A 22,662-nucleotide genomic window follows, 5' to 3' on the forward strand; every position below is an offset into this window, starting at 1 on the left:
ACAGTGTCAGGTGAATCCAAGAAAGTATACCAGGCCAGACAACATCTTGGGTAAGGTGTTAAAGGACTGTGCTAAACAACCAAGCACTGTGCTGACGGATATATTTAATATCTCCCTCAGCCAAGCATAGCTGTCCAAGTGCTTTAAAAACACAAACGTTATACCCCTACCAAAGAAGGCCACTCCCACTAGCCTTAAATATTATAGACCAGTGGCCCTCATGTCCATCGCCATGAAAAGCTTTGAAAGGTTGGTCAAAAAACACCTGACAGCAAACCCCCCAGTAGCACTTGATCCACTGTGGTTTGCATACCGTGCAAACCACTCCACAGCAGGCGCCATCTCTGTTGCACTGCATCTCACAATGGCACACCTAGAAAATAAGGACAGTTATGTCAGAATGATGTTTACTGATTTCAGTTCAGCATTCAATACAGTGATCCCACAACAGCTAATAGAAAAACTTGCCCACCTAGGTGTTAATAACCACATGGGCAACTGGATCCTGGACTTTGACTTTAAGACCCCAAAGTGTACGTGTGGGCAAGAATTCCTCAAAGATCATCATTATCAACACAGGAGTAGCTCAGGGCTGTGTGCTAAGCCCACTACTGTTTGCTATCTTGACTCATAACTGTAAAGCCGATTTAACACCAACCACATCATTAAATTTGCGGATGACACTACAGTTGTGAGCCTCATCAGCAAAGAAGAAGAAAAAGCTTACAGGGAAGAAGTGAGTTCTCTGATTGACTGGTGTGCCAGGTATAATTTTGACCTCAATGTCAGCAAAATGAAGGAGATCATAATAGACTTCAGGAGAGTATAACCAGCTCACTCTCCTCTCTTGATAAATGGGGAGGTAGTGGAAAGGGTAAAAGACACAAAATTCCTGGGGGTCTATATAGTGGAGGATCTTTCTTTGTCAACCAATACCAGTCACATAGTAAAGATAGCCCATCAATGTCTGCACTTCATGAGGAGACTGAGGAAAGCAAGCCTACTACCTCCCTCTGTCTTCTCCATATTCTACAGAGGAACCATAGAAAGTATCATAACATGCAACTTCATGGTTGTGGTATGGAAGCTGTTCAGCTACAGATCAAAAATCCCTACAAAAGACAGAGTTGTGGAGAGAATAATGGGATCCAAATTTCCAGTGATAAAGGATCTATACACAGCACATTGTTAAGACAGAGCAACAAAAGTAACAAGCGATCCTACTCACCCTGCTTTTGAACTGTACACATACCGGTTGGCTGACAGAAGATAACACAACATATACTGTAAAACGATCAAGTTCAAGAACAGTTTTTTCCCCCTCAAGTGAGTAGACTCAAACTCTGGTATTAATTTCATGGATGCGAGATGCTGACAAGTCTTGTGATAACCACACAATAGTGCAATAATAATAATACATCACAGCCAACCTATCAGTTTACAAAAAATACCACAAGGAAGACACCAATCCAAACTACTAACAAGTTGACAGAAAACATCAGGAAGGACCCTGTTGACCAGAGACGGTAGAGTCAAATATACAGACCAGATACACGAATTTGACCTAGGTTTCGTCTTTATTATACAGACTTCTTCAGAATATGGCTCCGACTCGGCCAACTTATTTTCTAGCACAAAGTCTCTAATTGGCTGGGCTAAACTGGTATCCCAAGGTGCACCTCGCCCTAGCCCCAGATCTAGTTTGCAGCCATCCCAGTCACACCCCACACACACACAACTGCCACTGGAAGGAGCTCCAGCCAGAAAGGAAAGAAAAAACAACTGACATTGAAGGGTTCAGAACCAATTTTCCTCCAAATCCTATAGGAAGGGGGCAGGTGGGAGAATACGTAAGAATGTGAGGCGAGATGGACCACATACATCGATCGTTATGGTGAGTACATAACTACCTGATGTTATGTGGTCCTATCTTGCCTACATTCTTTACTCATGGGACAGCGTCCCCAGCACCTCTATCCTGGGCGGCTCATAGGAAAATACTCCTGAGAACCGTGGAACCAAAGGAAGCCCGGCCCCTAGAAGTCACGTCCAACTTGTAATGAGTAATAAAGGTGTGCGGAGAAGCCCAAGTGGCCGCAGCAGAAATATCATCCAATGAAAGCCTAGCATGGTATGCTATTGATGTAGGCACTGCCCTGGTAGAATGAGCTTTAACGGGAAAAGGTAAATTTCTGCCTGCTGACAAATAGATAAAGGAAATACAATCTTTGATCCATTTAGAAATTGTGCTCTTGGAAATAGGACAACCTGTTCTGTTTTCTGAGAAGGACACAAACAGTTGATCAGACTTCCTAATATGCTTAGTCCTGTGTAAGTAGAATCTTAGTTGTCTGTGCACATCCAACTGGTGAAATCTAAACTCTGCTTTATTGGAAAAGTTCGGAAAGAACACTGATAACTCGACAGACTGATGCAGATTAACGGTGGATGACACCTTCGGAAGGAAGGACGGGTTAAGTCTCAGGGAAACTATGTCCTTATGGAAGGTCAAATACGGAGGCTTAATGGACAAGGCTTGAATCTCTGATACTCTTCTGGCCGATGTAATGGCCTATCAGGAAAGCCGTCTTCCAACATAGAAATTTTAATTCACAGGTGGCAGCTGGTTCAAAGGGCGGTGAAGTGATGGCTTATAACACAAAGTTTAGATCCCATGGCATGGCAGGTTCGGAGACAGGAGGGTGAAGTAACCAGGCACCTTTCAAGAAGGCCTTACAAAGTTTATGGCCCATAAGAGAAGACTCGTAAGATGTACAAAAATTGGAAATTGCAGCCAGCTGCACCTTAATGGTAGCAGGCGCAGAGCCCTGTCGGAAAAGCATGGCTAAAAAGTCTAAGACCGACGGAATTGGGGCTGTGAAGGGGCCCAAACCTTGGGCTTGGGCTAGAGCCCAAATGGAGAATCTCTTCCATTTGCTGGAATAAATCCTTCTGGTGGAAGACGTGTGAGAAGAAGAATTAACTGTTCAACTGCTTGTTTTATATCACTCTCAGTCAAAAACATTTTTTCCAATTAGTGACATCATACAACTTTTGAAAATTTAAAGGCATATATGACAAGAATATTGTAAAATACGCATATGAATATAAAATATATATACAAAAATGTAAAGTATGTTCATATTTAATTTAAAACAGTTAAATAATCTCATTAAAAATGCATATATATAAAAAATGCATATAAATAAAAATGCATAGTATATTCATATTTATGCATATCTATGAATTTATGCATGTCTAATGAAGCAACGAAGGTTGCGAAAGCGCTCACCTCTCCTTTTTACTTTGTTTAAATAAAGACGTTATTGTGTGGTACCCGGTATAGTGTTTTCTCTCATATACTTCTCTTTTTATATACTGGGTTTTACCTGTATAGCCGTTTTGCTTTTCGTTTATACGCTATTGAATTCTTTGCATCAGCAGCAATGCAATTTTACTATTTTTTCTTACATAAAATTAAGTAAAAAACTGTTCAACCCCTATTATTCTGTTCTTGTAAGTCTTGTAAATTTGAAGAAACAGTAGACATATCTCAAATACCAAGCGAATAGCAGAACTACTAATGTGAGAAGCCGTGATGATGCTAACATTACTATACAGTAACAAAAATGAAATCAGATAAACATATTACTCCATTCTGTAGCCATGACAAAACAAAACAGAGTACTGTTAACCACATGCACATCAATACAGTCCAATCTTCTGCTCTTTTAACCAGTGCTAATGTATTTCTTGAATTAAAATAAAAAATGAATACATAACATACATTCACAATAATGATCATGAGGTGTTTTGGTTTGCTGTCTTTAAAGACATTCATCAACATAAAATGAAAGTCTTTAGTCATAATAACCAAAAGCAGAAGGACTAACAAAAACTGCCGTTTTGACTGTGCATATATCTAAATGTATTCAAAAATTAACACATTATCTGAACATGTAATAGCAACCTTAAACCCACTTACTGATAAACTGAAAAACTGCAATAAAGAGCAGGACATGAAGTATAACAAATATAAGTTAATATGGTTAAGTGCTTTCTTCTTAAATAAGATCATTAGAAGTCAATTTAGATAAAAGCATTTAACCATATTAAAGGATATTTCATGTAGTTCATGTCCTGCTGTATTTTTCTTTTCTTTAATCAAGTTGATGATGTGTATTGGCAATATTTAGAGACAATCACCACACCATTATGGACTTATTGCACATTTACATATATTTTCAGCCTAACTAGCTCTGTTGGTACAGGGTGGGTGCAGCCATGACCATAACCCAGGTGACTATAGCTCATTTAGTCGCTCAGGTGCTTGACAGAAATGGCAGAGGGGATTCAACATGCCCATTCTTGAGGGGGTGCATGCTGACAAGGACCGACCTCTTACTGAGCCCTGGTGGAAGCTATAACTCAGAGAGCCTGCCAGGTGGTGTATGTGAATAGTCCATGGAGGACAGGCTGTCCTAGGACACAGACTGGGCATGTCCTCATAACCTGGACCTCATCGCTAGTCAGCCTGCAAGTAGACTACAAGTACCCCTGAGGTATGGGTTAGAAAACCACGAATGCAAGCTGCAGTATGACAGCTCCCCCCCTAGATCCACTATCTTTGAGACACACTGTGGAAAAAGCCCAGAGAACCTACACAAGGGGAGGTGAAGCCTCCCCTGTAGGTAGGACCTCTCCCAGCAGGCAGACACCTTCCAAGTTTGTGTCAGTACTGGACCACTGCAACAGAATGAAAAATTCCAAGGATGTTACACGAGCTAGCCATAGGAAGCTTGAAGTCTGTGGTACTTTCAACCTGCATTTCTCCATTATATATGCATCATGCAGTGGGGACACATGGTGCCATGGTAACCCTTTTCAAACAAAGTTTTCAGAAGAACTACAGATCTTTAGGAGGCAAGTATATAACCTGTGATTGCACAGGAATTAAATAAAAAAACTTCAGCCATGATGACTGCCAAGAAACAGCTGTAGGTATGAAAACTACAAATGTTACTACTGTATATAAACAAAATAATATCACAATTCTCATGATTACTTCCTAGTTAACTTGTACAGTTGTTTTTAGAGACATCCATAGACTGATGGTCAACAGGTAGCAAACCAGTGTCACTAATCTTTCTGTATCTGGAGGAGGTACTAACATGAGCTCAGTGCTGCCACCCAAGCAATGCAAATAAGTATGTGGATGTGATCCAGATATCTTGACATTGACAAGATTCAGAAACACTGCAGGTCTGTCATCTGATGCCCACTGCCACAAATATCAATCATCCTGAATTCCACAGGACCACCTGCTTTTAAGCTTAAACTTAATCCCCTGATTGCCCGATTTGGGTGCTTGTTCCCCCAAGATTTGTAGTAAAACCTCTGTTCTGGCCGTAGATGTTTTATCCAGATTGTCACTTTACTCCATCTCATTTGCATGCTTCTGGCCAGTTTCTCCATTTCTTTCCTAACTTCCTGTTGCTTACATGTGGAACAGCAGACGTGACATGTTTTGGTCTTCAATTAAGTCCACTCAGTCCACATATAAACAGCAGTAATGGAGGAACCTTGTATATGAAGAGCAGTGAATGAATGTATTGCTGTGAGGCGAGAAGCACTGCAGTGATGACAAGAAGTTTAAAGCTAGGTAGAAGGAAGAACAAAAAATAATTTAGGATTTATCAGTGCTGAATCGCCTGTTTGCTAAAACTCAAGGGACTGTGGACCATTTTTCTGCTCTGGGAGGTGAGCAGTACTGTGCATTGGATTTGAAGCCAAGTCTGAGCTGCTGGAGCATTTGTGCACATTAGGTCTGAGTTGTGATGCTGCTCTTAAAGACAAGACTTTTGGATTTTTATTTTAATTCTTCATTCTGTGCTGACCTTCTGGTGACCAGTAAGTTAATGTTTTCTGCCAAATGCCTAAGGACTGAAGTCTTTAAAGTTTAAGACCCGCATATCTTTCAGAAAATACATTTAACACATATCTTGCTATTCCAGCATTTTTCTAAGTGTATAGGCAATATTTAAAATCTGTCCTCATAAGATGTGGTGTTCTCTGGCAAACCACTGACTGAAGTTACTAAATAATGACAAACATTTGAGTTTCAGACCTTGATTTCCTTCATAATGTGAGTGGTAATACATATCCTGTTATTCTAGCATTATTTAAGTTTGTAGGAGCAATATTTAAAATCTGTCCCTAATGTTTGGACCTTAGCCAATTTCATATGCTAACAGGTCAAGAGGTATATGATTTTTGCCTCATATTTTTTGGTGTTCCTCATAAAAATGTACTAATTTCTGGCAAGACACTGATAGGGTTGTCACTTTTTAAGCGGGCCAAAGTGGGACATGGGGGTGTGGCCAATATGACACTGGCCACACCTTCTACCATAACATCACCACAGAAGTGGTGATGGAGATGCTGTTATGGGTACAATGGCTGGCTGCTGGAGTGGTTAGCTGGCTGGTGAGAGTAGCAGCTGGATGAATGAATGGCTGGACGGCTGGCTGGATTGCTGTGAATTGCTGGCTGGATTGCTGGCGAGATGAATGGATGGCTGAGTGGTTCATGGGGGGGGGTCTCAGTTTTTTTCTTTAGCGGCTGTAGAAGCGCTAAGAACAAACCACTCTACAGCTGCAATCTTCACAGGGCTCTTCCTGCCCCAATCCCCACCCCCTTCATGAAGTGCAGCCAATTGCTGCATGATTTAAAGCACCTGGACCTAACAGGGAATAACTCTGCCTGCAGATCCGGGTTGGTGATGTAAATGAATTGCCATGGAAAAGCCGGAAGTAATTGCAGCTTTTCAATAGCAGGCAACAGGATGAGGCACCTCAACCCATGAGTGACCCGCTGATAATGGGACCACTGGCAGACTTAGTCACTGACTAATGTTTCTAAGTAATGACAGACATTTGAGCTTCAGACTTTGGTATCTTTCAGAAAATGCATTGTAACGCACTTCTAGCATTTTTCTAAATTTATAGGAGCAATATTTAAAATCTGTCCTTAATACTTGGGCCTTTGTTCCCCTCATTATTTTAAGCTTTGTTCAGATTTCTTGTGCTAAAGGTTGAGAGGTATATTTTAGATGTTTGCCTCATATGTTTGGGTTCTCACAAAATGTGTTCTCCTCTGGCAAATCACTGACTGAAGTCACTAAATAATGACAGACATTTGAGTTTCAGACTGTGGTATCTTTCAAAAAATGTATTCTAACACATTCTGTTATTCTAGTAAGTTTATAGGAGCAATATTAAAAATCTGTCCCCAATGCTTTGGCCTTAGTCCCCCTCATTATTTTATGCTTTGTAAAGATTTCTTGTGCTAACTGGTTGACGGGTTTGCCTTATTGTGTGTTTTGATTCCATATTATGTATTTGTGTTTTGCAAATGTTTAAGCACCTGTCTTAAAACTAACTTTCTTAAGTGTAAGGTTGGGCGAGTATGTATTACTTTTATTTTTATTTATGTGTACTTTTATTTGCATTTCTATTCCGTTTGAGTTTTACACAGATGTCTGAAAATACGACAGTACTGCGTCTGTGTATGTACATAACTCCTTTTTAAATAAATTATCTAAAGTGATGTCCTGTCTTTGTGCAGCTGAACATGTGTGGGCATGCCCATTAATGTACTTATATGCATATATTATGTTGATTAGGTGTCCCTGATTTTAAGATCCTTTGTCCCTTATTTTCTCATCTGGAGTTTGAGAGGTATGCCCACTGCACTGGAGACAATGGAATAAAGGGTGCACTGCAGAGCTGTACTGCTATAGACTGCACAGCTTATTCCAACAATGGACTGAGTGCTACAAAAAAATGGTGTTTTGGGGCTTAAAAATACTGGCAGGTCCAACAGTGAAGTATTACTGCAAGCCTTACATTCCCACAATACAATCTAAACTGCCCATAGATACGCACACAGTATATAAGTGTGTGTTTCCATTCCCTGATGGACTGGCATCCCATTCAGTACTTTTTCTCTATCTTGGATTCACCATTTATCATGATAAACTCTATCATTCCTGCAATTCTGAACAGGAAACCATGAGTTTCAGATAATGAATGAATGGTACACTTGAGAAGAAGGTGATTACACTTCAGCAGTAACCATTTCATGCAGTATGAATACAGGGCCACTCTATGGATCCTAAACTCACACAACACTATAGCTGTTGGGGGTTCCACTTCAGCAGTAAGGATGCAACGCAGCATTATCACAACATATTTGAAAAGCATATCCTGTTACAAAAGATTATGCAGCCCAGCTGCACTGTTTAGCCTATAGCTGAAATGCATATGAGACTGTCAGGAAACAATTCAGCATTGCAGCTGTGTATACTAGAGCTGAACTACATATTAGGAAACAGCATCACTATAATGACCTACATTTAAATTGTGCTTTCTCCACTAAGGACAGCCCATCGCCACACAAATGTCACAGCAGGGAGAGATGGAGCACGAATTGAAAGATGATGAAATTAGTAAAAAAAGGAGAGTAGTATTGCTGGAACGGAATTCATTCTCAAGTCTTGGTGAGTACCTTCATGTAGTGGACCCTGTTTTCATGATCTCTCACCAAGATGACACTATATCTCATATAGCATATATTATGGACAGAGTTGAAAAAAAAAGTCCCAGGATAAAAAAAAAGTGCCCAATCCTGGTGTGTGCACTGGTGCCAGCATTAGAAAAAAAATGACAATGTAGAATTCTGAAGACACGGAAACATTCCTACAATGGGGTTAGGCCAGGCTCAGGGGGGAGGATGCCCACCCCAACCATTGTAGAAGGCAGTAGTAGTCCACAAAAACTGATTGGCCATAAAAGAGTCATAAAGTTGACTGACTGGAATACTGAGGATAAGGAAGAAAATGTGCACTGTTACTAGCTGCAAGATGTCCAGAATGTCCAGACAGAAGATGTTTAGAAAGATTACAAGAGAAATTAGAGGAAAAAATACTGATGGATTAAAAACTGCCAAAACATTCAATGCAAAATTGTGTTTTGTTAATACAACAGAGCCATGAAAAGCATTACATAGAGAATTAATCTTTGGGACACCTGAAAAAAAGAGGCAACAGAGGAAGTGCAAAAATATAAAAGAACAAAACCCAGATGCAGCAGTAAAGGGAAGGACATTTACTGTTATGGTAAGATTTTACAGAAATGTATTACGTCCTTCCATGCCACTGCTGCAGTATTCCTTACACTAGGGATAGTGCAAATGCTCAAGAAGAAACTTGGGAAGAGGAAGTCCAGCAAAGCCCTCAATACAGCCATGCAGGTTATAGCCCTGGGAAATCTGACTCTAGCCCTGGAAACCATATCCAACTTACAATGTTTGGTAAAAGTATGTACAAAAGTCCAAGTAGGTGCCTCAAGGATGGAGTTGGTATCCAACCCTTTGGAAAAAAGGGCCAGAAGAAGTCACTTGCTGGATGATGATGTTCTGGAGCCTTCAGTAGAAAACCAGTACAAAAGTTCAGCTGGAGTTGCAAAGCAAGGGAAGAAGTAGGACACAGTGGCATCTCTGACATAGGCAATGTTGAGGAGTGATGGGCCAATGAACTCCCATAAGAATGAGCAGCTGATGATGCAGTATGCAGCAGAAGAGGATCTGTCACAGGAAGACATTCTGGAACTTTCTGTAGAATGCTCACAAGAAACAGAGAACAAAGAATGTGCTCTCAGTTTAGAAGAAAATGATCTATGGGAAAAGTTGCTTGACTATAGAGATGAACAGACATATTAATATCAATGAAAGAAATAGATTACAGAAAGTAAATAAGACCCTTTTCTCTACAACCCTATCTCTACTTATTTTACTTATTCTTTACCAACATCATTACTGTATGTCTGTTTCACACAGACAACCCTCACCTTTTCTCAAACACCATGCTACTCCTCCTACTCAACACTCCTACTCTTCTGCTTCTTGCTAGAATAACCTCATACCACTCCTCACTTACAAACATATGCTCCACACCCACTCTTTCACTCACTGATACTAACTATATGACCACATCCTCCTTCACTATAACCCCCCTCTTTCCTCAACCTTTATACTACCAGCTTATACAAAGTAAAAATATTTCAAATACACACACCTTCCTGCTATGAAAACTAAATATCACATTCTAAGTAAAAACCCATTTCCACTTAAGTTACCTTCAATACATTTGCTACTCTCAGGTGACATCCACCCCAACCCAGGACCTATCCCAAACTTCTCTCTCTAAACTAATCTCTCCCTCCTCCCCCCATCTCCAACAGCTCAAACTATGTCCTCCACATCATCTAAATCTTTATCCATTATATCACTTAACATACAGAGTATCCTAAAGAAAGTCACTTCTCTACACTTCCGAATCTCCTTACACTCTCCGGATATCCTTACTCTCTCTAAAACTTGGCTAAAATCCCATATTGGCAGCTCTGAAATTCTTCCTCCTGCCTACAATATTTTCTGTCAGGACAGACTTCAGAAAAAGGAGGAGGTATAGCCATTCCCTATTCTGAACACCTCTCTCTCTCCACCAAATTTCCATCCAGCAAAATTTTTGATTGTCAACTGTAATTTAAACAAACACAAAAAACTAGCCATGGCTACCATCTATATTCCCCTGGGTAATAACATCTCTACTCTTGAACTCTTCCTTTCCTGGATTTCACAGGCTATCTCCTATGAAACCATAACCTTGAGTGATGTCCATATAGATTGCAATCCATAGACTCTACTATCTCCATCATTAACCTCTATGGGTTCTCACAGCTAATCACTACCCCCACACATCTCCTGACATCCAATCCTAACTTTTTTCAAAACCCCACCACCCTGCCTGATACCCTTAGTAACCACCTTCCCATCACTGTACAAAGACAATCCCACAACAGCAAACCCCCCCCACCAATACAGAGAATACCACACACTCGCCAATTTCAATATAGACACATTTAACCTGTCGCTCTCCTCTATAAACTGGTCATTCCTCCATGACCTTTCCTTGGAAGAAGCTGTCCTAAAATGCAACAGCATCTTCCTTAACACCCTGAACACCCTGATACCCTCTAGGAAAATTAGATTAAAATGCCACCGTGCTCCCGGGTTAACACAAGCCAGTCATACTCTGATTTACAGGAGGGTGAGTGCCTTGAAAAAAACTAACTCACCCTCTCACCTTCAAACCTATATGCAGCACCGCAACTTAAAACAAAAAAACAGGTCATCTTAGAAAAGAAGAATTTCTACCAGAAATCACTCAATAACCCACACTCCAAACCTAAAAATTCTGGCATTCTGTAAATAAACTAGTACATCTAGGTAACCCTTCTCCACCCAACCCCTGCCCCAATAGCTCCTCCCTAGAAACTGCCACTTCTCTTAATTCTTTCTTTATTGAATCAATTCAAAAGCTAACCTCACAAGGTAATATTATCTCCCCTAGTTACCCCACAACCTCCCTTCCAACTTATTTCTCACTCACACCTGTTCCAACTAATTACATTAGGCCACTGTACAATAAACTGAAACCATGCCCTCCATCAGCAGACAATCTACCCCCCCCCCCACCATTTCTGAAACATGTTGACAATTTGATTGCTTATCCCATCTCTACACTTATAAACAGATCTATCCAAGAGAATACAGACTCTAATATCTAGAAAAATTATATGTCCTACCCCTTCACAAAGGGAGCAATTCCACTGATCCCTCTAATTTCAGACCTATAGCCATCCTGTCCTCATCATCTAAGATACTTGAAAAGTGTATTCACACACAGGTCTTCAATCATCTCTTACAGGAAAATCTCATAACTTCTTCCCAGCATGGATTCCGACCTCAACATAGCACATCTACAGCACTAATATCTTTCACTCACACTATTATTAAAGCTCGTGATGATAATAAATTAGTCTCCTGTCTATTCCTTGACCTCTCTAAGGCCTTCGGCACTGTCTCCCTCCACTACTGCCTCAATCTCTCTAACTCTACTATAAGCTGGTCCAGCAGCTACCTCTCAAACAGAACTCAATATATTAAATGATTATGTTCCTTTTCTCCCTTCCTAACAGTAAAAAACGGGGTTCCCCAAGGCTCCATACTTGGTCCTCTTCTGTTCAACGTCTTTACTAACCACCTCTACACCGCATGTCCCCTCATACTGTAATACAATATGCTGACTCTACCATTATCTCCTGCTCCAATACTTTAGACAACCTACACACTGCCACTCAACAATGTCTACACTCTATCAAAATATGGCTAATATCTACCCAGCTATTGCTAAACCCTAAGAAAACCAAACTCCTCCTTCTTCCAAAAACTCTTGAACCACAAAAATCAAATTTCATAGTCAAATCCCTAAACATAACCATCGTTGTCAAAACTCACACCAAACTTCTTGGTGTGACAATAGGTGACCGACTCAAACTTGATCACCATATTCATCAAAGCATTAAAAAAAAAACACCAGAAATTAGGCCTATTATATAGAAACAAAAAACTCCTATCTGAAAAATCCAAACCCACCCTTGCTCAAGCATTCCTACTCCCTACTCTTTTCTATCCTGCCCCTATCTTTACTAACTTGCAAACCAATCTCTTATCTAAATTAAAGCTCACATATAACAAAACTGCAAGACTTGCTGCTAATAAGCCCTATCAATATCACCACTGTCCATCTCTGAAAAGCCTACAATAGCTAGAATTCCATCAACGTCTCCCACCCCAGCTGTGCCTAACTCAATCCATTCTTAATAATCCTACCTCTTGCCCTGCTCTCTCTTCCCTGAACTCATAACACCAACTTCTAGAGATATATATGCCTAAGAAAAATATTGGCAAACTCCTATACAGCCACTCCTTAGTCAACATCTGTAACAAATTACCTCTACACTTGCATTCTATTACCAACACTAAACTTTGCAAAAAAGAACCAAAATCCCACTTGCAAAACTCATGGTCTTGTTTATGCCATGATCCAACTTAAACTTTAACCACCTACTAATTACCTTCCAACTTCCTACATCCTCTTCTTATATGCTAAACTATTACTTTGTCTCCTACATCTTCTAAACCTTATATTTTTCCTTTGCTTTCTTCTCTTACACTGTTGAACCTTGTAACTTCATATTTGTATATAGTATTTTTTCATCTATCCTATTTTACTATAAATGATAGTCTCCGACGATCACAGTACCTTAGTCTCTGACTATTCACAGTACCCGTATCTCCTCATAGCTTTGCTGAAGCATACCAACTGTATATATTTTTAATGTCTATTGTTCAATTTGCTTTACTGGAGCTTTTGTAATTTGCTTAACTGGTGCTGTTTGCATCAACTCTGCATATCAATGTTTATTGTAATTTTCTTAACTAGAACTCTTTTATATTTATACTCTTACTATTGTTAATTCTTTATTTTATTTGCATGTCTTGTTTTTTTTTGGAGCTTTCTCTCCAGGCCTCCGCTGAAAACGGGCTACTAGCCCAGTCGGACACTACCCAGTAAACAAATGTAAATAAATAAATAAACATTTTGTAATTTTTGCTTACTCTGGAGCTTTTTCCCTTGGGCCACCGCTGAAAAAGGGCTCCCTGCCCAGTCGGACTAACATGGTCAACAAATGTGAAAAATTTGAAAATAAATAAAGATCCAAAATGTTAGAAGTCTGATAAAACAGATGAACACAGTAATCAAGACTATTAACAGAAATTCATGTGATATAAGAGAAGTAAATAGGATATATTACTGTGCAGCTAAATTAATAACAGATGAAGTCTTGCCATAAAAAAATAAAATAAAACAGAGCAATAAGGAAGAGAAGTAATAAGATGCTTATATGGAAGAACTGGGTCACTGTTAGAAGAATCTAGAATAAGAAACAGATTGAGAGAAATGCTTACAAAGACAGACATGGTAAAAGCAAAGCACAGTATCAGAACATGCAAGGATCTATCACACACTATTGGAAATAATAAACTAAAGCTATCAGCAAGGGCAGAAAAAGTTAGGAGATATGCAGACAAATATAAAGGAAAAATACAAAATAAGCAATTCACTGACAACCCAAAAAGGTTGATTGAGAACTGGGAAACAAAGCAAAAGGAACAGAAACACCAACTCCCCCAAAAAAAGAAATAGACAAATGTAGCAGAAATATTTATGAAGACCCTGTGGAACATAAAGATGCTGAATGGATACAAAAATTAAAAGAAACAGTAAGGAGTTCAAATGTTCAGGAAATGAAACGGGATAAACTAACAGCCAGAGAAATTGAAACAAAATTAAGAAAAGCTCCTAAATGGAAAACCCCAGGCCCAGATGCAGTACCTAACTTCTGGGTAAAAGTATTAACATCATTATACAAAGATTTAGCCCTGAATAAGAATTACTTATATGTGCATCCCAAACAGACACCAACTTGATTAACAGGAAAAAATTAATACTCCTCCTTAAGAGCGAACCTGTAAGTCATCCTAAAAAATTATAGGCCAACAGCTTACGTTCCAGTGATGTACAAACTATATACTGGAATTGGTATATCGACAGTTTATACTTTGTACATAGTCAGAAACTATACACTGGAACTGATGAAGAGTTTATAGTCAATTAGAACAAAACTAAATCTATCGTTGCAACAGAAAAAAAGAATAACAAAAGAAAGTCATACAGAACAAAGGAACATTTGTTGCTAAATAAAGCCATAATACAGAATTGTAAAAAAGGGACGAAGTTAAGTATGGCATGGATAGATTACAAAAAAAAAAACACATAAGGCAGCATCCTACAGGGGTGCTTACAGATGTATAGGATACATCCTAAATTGATCAATTACACTATAGTGACCACGAAACAGTGGCAAACTGCTTTGCAATTAAGTCATGACAAAGAGCAAATTATTATCACAGGGATAAAAATTCTTAGGGGGAATACTCCATGCAGATTCTTTGTCACCACTGTTGTTCTGTCTTTGCCCTTAACCCATTAAGCTACTTAACAGATTAGGTCTGGGTTACAATTTGGCTCTCAACAAACAAAATCACTTAAAGACGTCTCATCTACTTTTTATGGAAGACATAAAACTGTATTCTTAATCAGATAAGGAGATGGAAGCACAACTGCAAATATTTAAAACCTTCTCAGACAGAATGTCATTCGGTCTTAATAAATGTGCACAAGCAACATTTAAAACATAAATGTTGCAGTCCCAAGAAAATATTAATCTGAGACAGGAATGTGATATAAAGGAACTTGAGCAGGAGGGAGTGTAAAACAGTTGGGAACTGAGAAGAATTGGCAATAAAACAAACAAATGTGAATAAAACTCAGTAAGGAATATGTCAGAAGACTAAAACTAGTACTGAAAACAGCCTTGACATTTAAGAATAAAGTCCAAGCTATAAATCAATTTGCTCATCCTGTGCTAACTCCAAAAGGTATTGGATCAGTTGGACAGGAAATAAAAAAAATACTTCACGCTTATCAAATGATATATTAAAATAAAAAAAAAACACTGTACACAAAGATTATATATTCCACGTACTGTAGAAGATATGGGCCTCCTCAAAAATGATTACATGTATAGAATATGCAGTTGTGGGACTGCATACATATCTGCTGATCTCAACAAATCCAAACATAGTGAAAGTTTTAAAACATGAGAGGAGGAAGTCAAAGATAACCCCTCTGGTTAAATCAAACCAGAAATAGACAAAAATCAAATAGCAATGAATGTGCCAAAAAAAACAAAGGAAAGAATATAAGTAAGGAGGATCAGATAAGAAGGAAAGAAATGGGGAAAAGCCATAAATATAATATCAAGTAAAACGTGGAGTAACCTCATGTTGATCAGGATTTGACCCAGGAATTGTTAAGGAGAAGCAAGTTGAAACCAAAATATGAAAAGTTAATAATGGCAGCCCAGGATAGTGGACTACGTGCATGTTAGTTTACAAAGTCCACTGAACATGTGGGAGAAAAAATGTAGGTTCTGTAAAAAGGAAATAGAAACAGTCACACACCTTGCTTCTGGGTGTGATACACGTATGGCTGAGGGCTTTTATGCTGAAAAGCACAATAATTTGCAAGACTGTTGCATTGGTTATTGTGCAAACACTACAATATAGAAGCATTTGAGAAGCATTGGAAAATTGACCCGGAAAGCATTACAGAGAAAAATGAAGTGCACATCACATGGGATCACCTACTACCAACAGTTCAGAAAACAGATATAGTGGTCCATGAAAAAAAAGACAAAAGTAGCATTGATCACTGAAATTGCTACACCTAGTGATTACAGGGCCTCACATACAGAAACAGTCATAAAATATCAGGATCTGAAGGGAGAAACAAGAGCAATTGGGAAGAAAGATACCCAGACAGTTCCAATAGTAGTACAAGCAATGGGCCTAATATAGCAATAACCCACACCTGGGTGTGGGTAATGCTGGATTTACCCGTGGTTGGAGTGGTTTGGTCACGAGGGCGAAGCCCGAGTGGCCAAACAAAGCCAACCGTGGGTAAATCCAGCATTACCCACACCCAGAAGTGGGTTATTGCTATTATACAAAGACATTATTTAAGAAAAAAAAATTACTTTTCTTAAATAATGGCATTGTATAATGCCTCCTTGCTGCCCTTCCGCAGCTGTCTGGTATTCTGCGGCAGTTCTGATGTACTACGCATGCATATGCCTATGCAGTACATCAGAGCTGTGGGCAAAAGCAACGGAGAAAGCAAGATCTCCGTTGCTTTTTACAAACTGTTTCGCTATGTTAAATGGGTTTAACATAGCGAGACAGTTTTGAAAAAAGCAACGGAGAAAGCAAGACCTCTGTTGCTTTTTACAAACTGTCTCGCTATGTTAAAGGAGTTTAACATAGTGAGACAGCTTTAAAAAAAGCAACGGAGAGCTGTCTCGCTATGTTAAACTCGTTTAACATAGCGAGACAGTGTGAAGCAATGGAGATGTTGCGTTCTCCGTTGCTGTAAAAAAAAGAGTTACAGTAATGGAAAAAGTCCGGGCGACCGGACCTTTTTCCATTACTATTACTCTGATTTATAACGTGCACGCTGACCAATCAGTGTGCACGTTTTTGAATATTAATGGGGGGGGGTCGTTGTATAATAAAAAATAATCTACAGCTGTATTTAGGTATGCTACTAATACATGCAACGTCATATAAACTGCAGGAGGATTCAGTTCTGGGCCCACTGCTGATGCCACAAAGTGCACTTTTGGCTAACATCAAAGAATGAAACCATACTAACTTCATGAACTTTAATTACATCCTGACTTAGGAATGGGGTCCATTCCCATCATAGTAATAGAAACTCAAAAGACTTGGAGAAATTAAACCAAAACCAAACTGCTGTGAATCTTAGCTCTCAGTGAAAGAGTGCATGTCCATCCAGCTCAGATATGGTTGAAAAGCTACACTATACATCATACGTCAGAACATTGGTATGTATGAAGAGTCATTGGGGCCCACTAATACCCAGAAATATGGAGTCGATTGCAAAAATGTACTGAAGTGTACTACTCTCTTTAGCCACTCCTGTACATCAGTTGCTCATCATCAATTCATTTTTGACTTTGTGCAGTATAATTATGGTCATAAAGATATACAGTCCTTTATAGCAAGGGTTGCGTACTGTAATGTACAGAATTCAGAGTCGTAAAACCAAGAATGATGGCATTAATATAGTTCCTGTTCTGCAACTATCTGATAACACAATGTTAATGGGATATATATATGTTCACTTTCTCTCTCCTTTTATACATTTGTGTGTGTGTGAGTGTATGTGTATATTTTATATAAGTATAAAACATGCATATAACTAGGAAGGCAAACGAATAATTAGCTCCAATGTAATCGGTCACAATTCATCAAAAATCTGAGTTGCCCAGGGTGTATTTTCACCCATTTCCACTCAGTTACATGATCTGGAATTTGTATAAAAGTTAGGGAAAACTCAAGAATCCCCGTTATAGAATTTCTTTTATCAGGAGGATAATGATCCTGTTAAACTCATTGTTGTAAGGAGCTCTGTCCAAGATAAATGTAAGACTGCTGAATCATTAGGAAACTTGTATCTTAATGGTACACCCACATAAGTACATTTGTTCTTCCTCACATTGGCTGTATCATCTGGATTTTCTTTACACTCTTGCTACACCACTGTCCTCATTAAAATTCTCCAATCTTGCTGTTTATACTTTACACTGAAACTAAAGGAAAAGTTCACCTACTACACGTGCAAAAGACAAATGTATGACTCTAAAACACCCTAGCCCAATTGAAACAAAACTCCCAAAGTCAAATTTACATGTAAAAAAGTAAAAAATGGATTTCTTTGAGACAGTTACTCAGGCTATAGATAAGGGAAAGGAGGTACACATGGCTTACCTTGACCTTGCTAAAGCATTTGACACCATTCCCCATTCGGGTATTATTGATAAGCTCACCAGCCTGGGCATAAACCCTTATGTCACAAGATGGATCGCAAACTGTCTCAGACAGATCCCATAAAGTAAGAGTAGCAGGATCTATGTCCGAATCAAGACCAGTAATGAGTGGAGTGCCTCAGGGCTCTGTCCTGGGGCCCCTCCTGTTTGGTATATACTTCTCAGAAGTACAGGCAAGCACGGAAGGGCTGTGGCTGACTAAGTTTGCAGACGACTGCAAACTGGGTGCTATAATAGAGTCTCCGGCCGACATGGAGATCCTCCAGAAGGGCCTAAATGAGACTGATGCATGGTGTCAAAGCCATGGTCTCAAGCTAAATGCAAAAAATGCGTAGTAATCCCCTTTGGAAAAAACAGAGTACCCGCAAACTACAACATAGGAGGTAATCCCCTGAAATCTGAAGAAGAAATAAGGCATCTAGGGACCCAAGTAGATAGCCAGCTTTCCTTTGATAACCATGTTGCCAAAGTGGTTAGAAAATCCTTCTATGTGACCCATCTGATCATGAAAGGGTTCGCATCAAGATCTAAGGATGTAATGGTGCCCCTCTACTCTTCCCTCATAAGACCCATTATTGAGTACAATGCACCAATTGGAATGTACATGGCTAGATATCTCCTGCAGCTGGACAGACCACAGAGGTACCTAACCAAGAGAATTACTGGCCTCAAACAGTTGCCCTATGCAGCACGATTGAAAAAGCTAAGACTGTTCTCTGTTGCATACCGCTTTCTCAGAGGCGATCTCTGTCTAACGTACAGAGCCATGTCCAACCCAGAATTGTTGAACATGCTCCATCTTAGCAAAACCAAATCTACTTGAGCTACACGCTCTAGGGATATAAACCTCAACACAACAATGAATAGAACATGCTGGAGGGATAGATTCCCTTCGCAGAGACTTCTCTTACTATGGAACAGGGTCCTGATCTACATAAGACAGAGCCCCTCACTATCACTCTTCAAGAGGAACCTTGATGAGTGGATGGGTAACAGAAAGTTCACACCGAGGATCACACCAACAGCACTACTAGATAGGGGCCAAGGGTACTAGCTGCTAGCACAAGGGTCTAGGGAACTACTAAAGGGGCGGTGAATACCGCACAACGTGGCTGGGCTAATATATGCCTTCGGGCAGATAGCTCAGTAACAACCTATGAACCTAAAAAAAAAATGAAATTTCAACCACAACTTCCATTCACCTCTAAGTAAGAAAGTGACTTCACACAATGCACGTGTAATACACATATACAGATGTTACAATAAAAACAATGCCCATCAAATTAACTGCATAAAAATAAAAATCATGAAAAAAATGTAAGCAACTAAAGCAAATAAAACAGTTAAACAATGACTACTACTAGCCAATAAGAAAATGTCATTAATAGCAAAATATATCCTATTCTGTTTAAACAGAATATAAACTTAAATACAACTAAATTATAAAAACAACAAATCCTAATAAAAAATTCCATTATGCTACTAAATATACTATAATAATATAAGCTCAAATAAAGCAACAGTTTAAAACTAAACACAGGTGTTCATATATTCCAGCAAATTTGTGAATTAATGCATTGAAGAAAATGTTCACACTTACTGAATATGACTGATGGTATCAACAAAAAACTTTACTCTTAGAAAGAGTGTGAGTGTAGCAATGCGTGGTGTTTTCTTCAGTTTGACTTTCCAGCCATCAGGGGCAACTTTATAAAGCTTGATGTCATGGTCCAAGAAAAAAAATTCTCTGTCTGTAACAAAGTGATCAAAATAAAATGTCTTAAAGCAATAATAATTTATTGCTGTGAAACATAATCATATGAATATCACTCACTGCATTATAAATCAGAATTCTAGAATCCTTCCCTGCAAGTTAAAGAGAGTAGCAACTCAAAACACTACACACACACGTGTATATATATATATATATATATATATATATATATATATATATATATATATATGTGTGTGTGTGTGTGTGTGTGTGTGTGTGTGTATATATATATATATATATATATATATATATATATATATATATATATAGATAGATAGATAGATATGCCAAGTAAAATAAACTCCACGAACGAAGGAGGCCAAACTGGATGAACTAGAGAACAGCTTTATTAAGCAACAAAGTAAAATAAATCAAGCGCTTTCGCCAGGTAAATACCTGGCTTTCTCAAGATAAAACATAATGCAACTGAAATGTTTAAATACTTGTGTAATTGATCACATAATTTCTAATTGATGTGTTAAGCATTCCGTTGAATTAAATTAAATTAAAATGCCCTCACTTGATGCATAAATCTCCTATCTGAGCATAAATAGTGCTTGTAATAAATATTAGAATCATTAAAAAACTTTTAAATATTACTAAAAACCACTGGGATAATAAATTTACAAAAAATATGTGAATAAAAATACGAACGTATAAATATAATACAAAACAATTATAAATTCTAATTATAAAATTCATAAAATTCATAATCTAGCTTTTCTTAGTTTAAGCACGCTGGATATACTAATATTATCATTAAGACCCGGGGGTCTTGCAGCATTAAGTCTGAGTTGCCATAAAAGCTCTCTGTATTCAAGGCGTGTTTCCCAGTCGCCTCCCCTAGCATCCTGTGTTACCTGCTCTAGAACCATGAACTTAAGTTGCATATTGGGGCAAAAAGCTAAGTGTTTGAAAAAAGCATTTGTGTCTTTCTTTTTAAAAATATTGTATTGATGCTCATAAATTCTTTTCCTAAGTGTTCTCTCAGTTTTTCCTATATAAAAACTGAGACATTGTGTGCATAATCCTATATATACAACTCCTTTTGCCCCACAGTTATAATAATGGTCAGCATCAAATCTGAATTTCCGGGATGGAAGATAAAAGGAGCTATCATTTATAACAAAGGTACACTGCTTACATGCCCCACATTTGTAGTTGCCAAGTTTTGATAGACAATGCCCAGAGTCTAAAAACTGTCTTCTTTCAAATAAGCCCTTTAAATTAACATCCCTTCTTTTCACAAAATTAGGGTGTTCCTGCACTATATCCTTAAAATCATCATGTAATGTCAGTACTGGCCAATATTTAGACACTATATGTTCCACTTGTTGTGTCTTCTGAAAATGTGTGAATAAAACTGTTGTGCGGGTTGAATTTTTCAGTTTGTTCAGTCTGTTCAAACCTTTGAAGACCAATACCGAGCAACGGAAAATATTTGGATGGTCTATTATCAATCACTTCCTGAGCCAGGTTATTAACTAAATGGGTTGGGTAACCCCTTTCATAAAAAAGTTTTTTTTAGAAAATCTATTTCTTCTAAAAAATGTTGGTCAGTACTGCACATCTTAGATACACGAATAAACTGCCCCTTCACTAAACCCTTCTTCTGGTGGAAGGGATGGCCGCTGTTAAAATGTAAAAATGAATTAGAAAAAGTGGCTTTCCTATATAATTTGGACTGAAAAGTATGATTACAATAGTCCTTCAGTATTGATACATCCAGATAGTTGAGCTTATCTTTGCTAACATTGTGGGTAAAGGATAAAAAATGTGTAGTGGAATTTATATAACTCATAAACTCCAAAAAAACAGCCAAAGTTCCATTTCATAATAAACAAATATCATCAAGATAACGTTGATAGTGAACTATGTGTTGTGTCCAATGCGTGGAAAATATAACAATATATCATCAAGATAACGTTGATAGTGAACTATGTGTTGTGTCCAATGCGTGGAAAATATAACATTTTTCTCCCAGTAGTATAAAACTATGTTGGAGTTTAATGAGGCGCAGGCAGCGCCCATCGCCACGCCCTTTTTCTGTTTGAATAATTCACCATTGAAATAAAGGTAGTTGTTTTCAAGGACAACTTCCATAAGTTCTACAATTAAACTAATAATGTTAGAACTAGGGCCTGATTCAGAGGCCAAAATGTCGTTAAACCACTCTAATCCAATGGAATGAGGGATACTGGGGAATAGTTCTACAATATTGAGAAGTTATGTACCTACCATAACGTTCCATGTTAGTTGTCTTCTCTCGCCTTCTTTCTTGCTGGATGGTTTCAGAGCCGATCCTCGGCTCCAACTCGGCCACTTACTAAAGCTCGAGAGCTTATTTTACCGGCTCGAGGCAACCCTATATCCCATGATGCTAGGCGA

The 22,662-nt window shown here is 38.5% G+C and overlaps 1 protein-coding gene across 1 annotated transcript in view; it reads right to left on the reverse strand.

Moving 5' to 3' along the window:
- Positions 1–22,662, reverse strand: part of LOC122789363 (tyrosine-protein phosphatase non-receptor type 13-like) — a 2,815,362-nt gene that overhangs the window by 2,274,134 nt on the left and 518,566 nt on the right. The window contains exon 10 of the mRNA XM_044056752.1: positions 20,101–20,251. Within this exon, the coding sequence (XP_043912687.1) occupies positions 20,101–20,251 (151 nt within the window). The remainder of the gene's footprint in view (positions 1–20,100; positions 20,252–22,662) is intronic.

This window comes from Protopterus annectens, chromosome 14.part0 (assembly GCF_019279795.1).
Source record: "Protopterus annectens isolate FY-2018-M chromosome 14.part0, PAN1.0, whole genome shotgun sequence".
Lineage (NCBI taxonomy): Eukaryota > Metazoa > Chordata > Ceratodontiformes > Protopteridae > Protopterus > Protopterus annectens.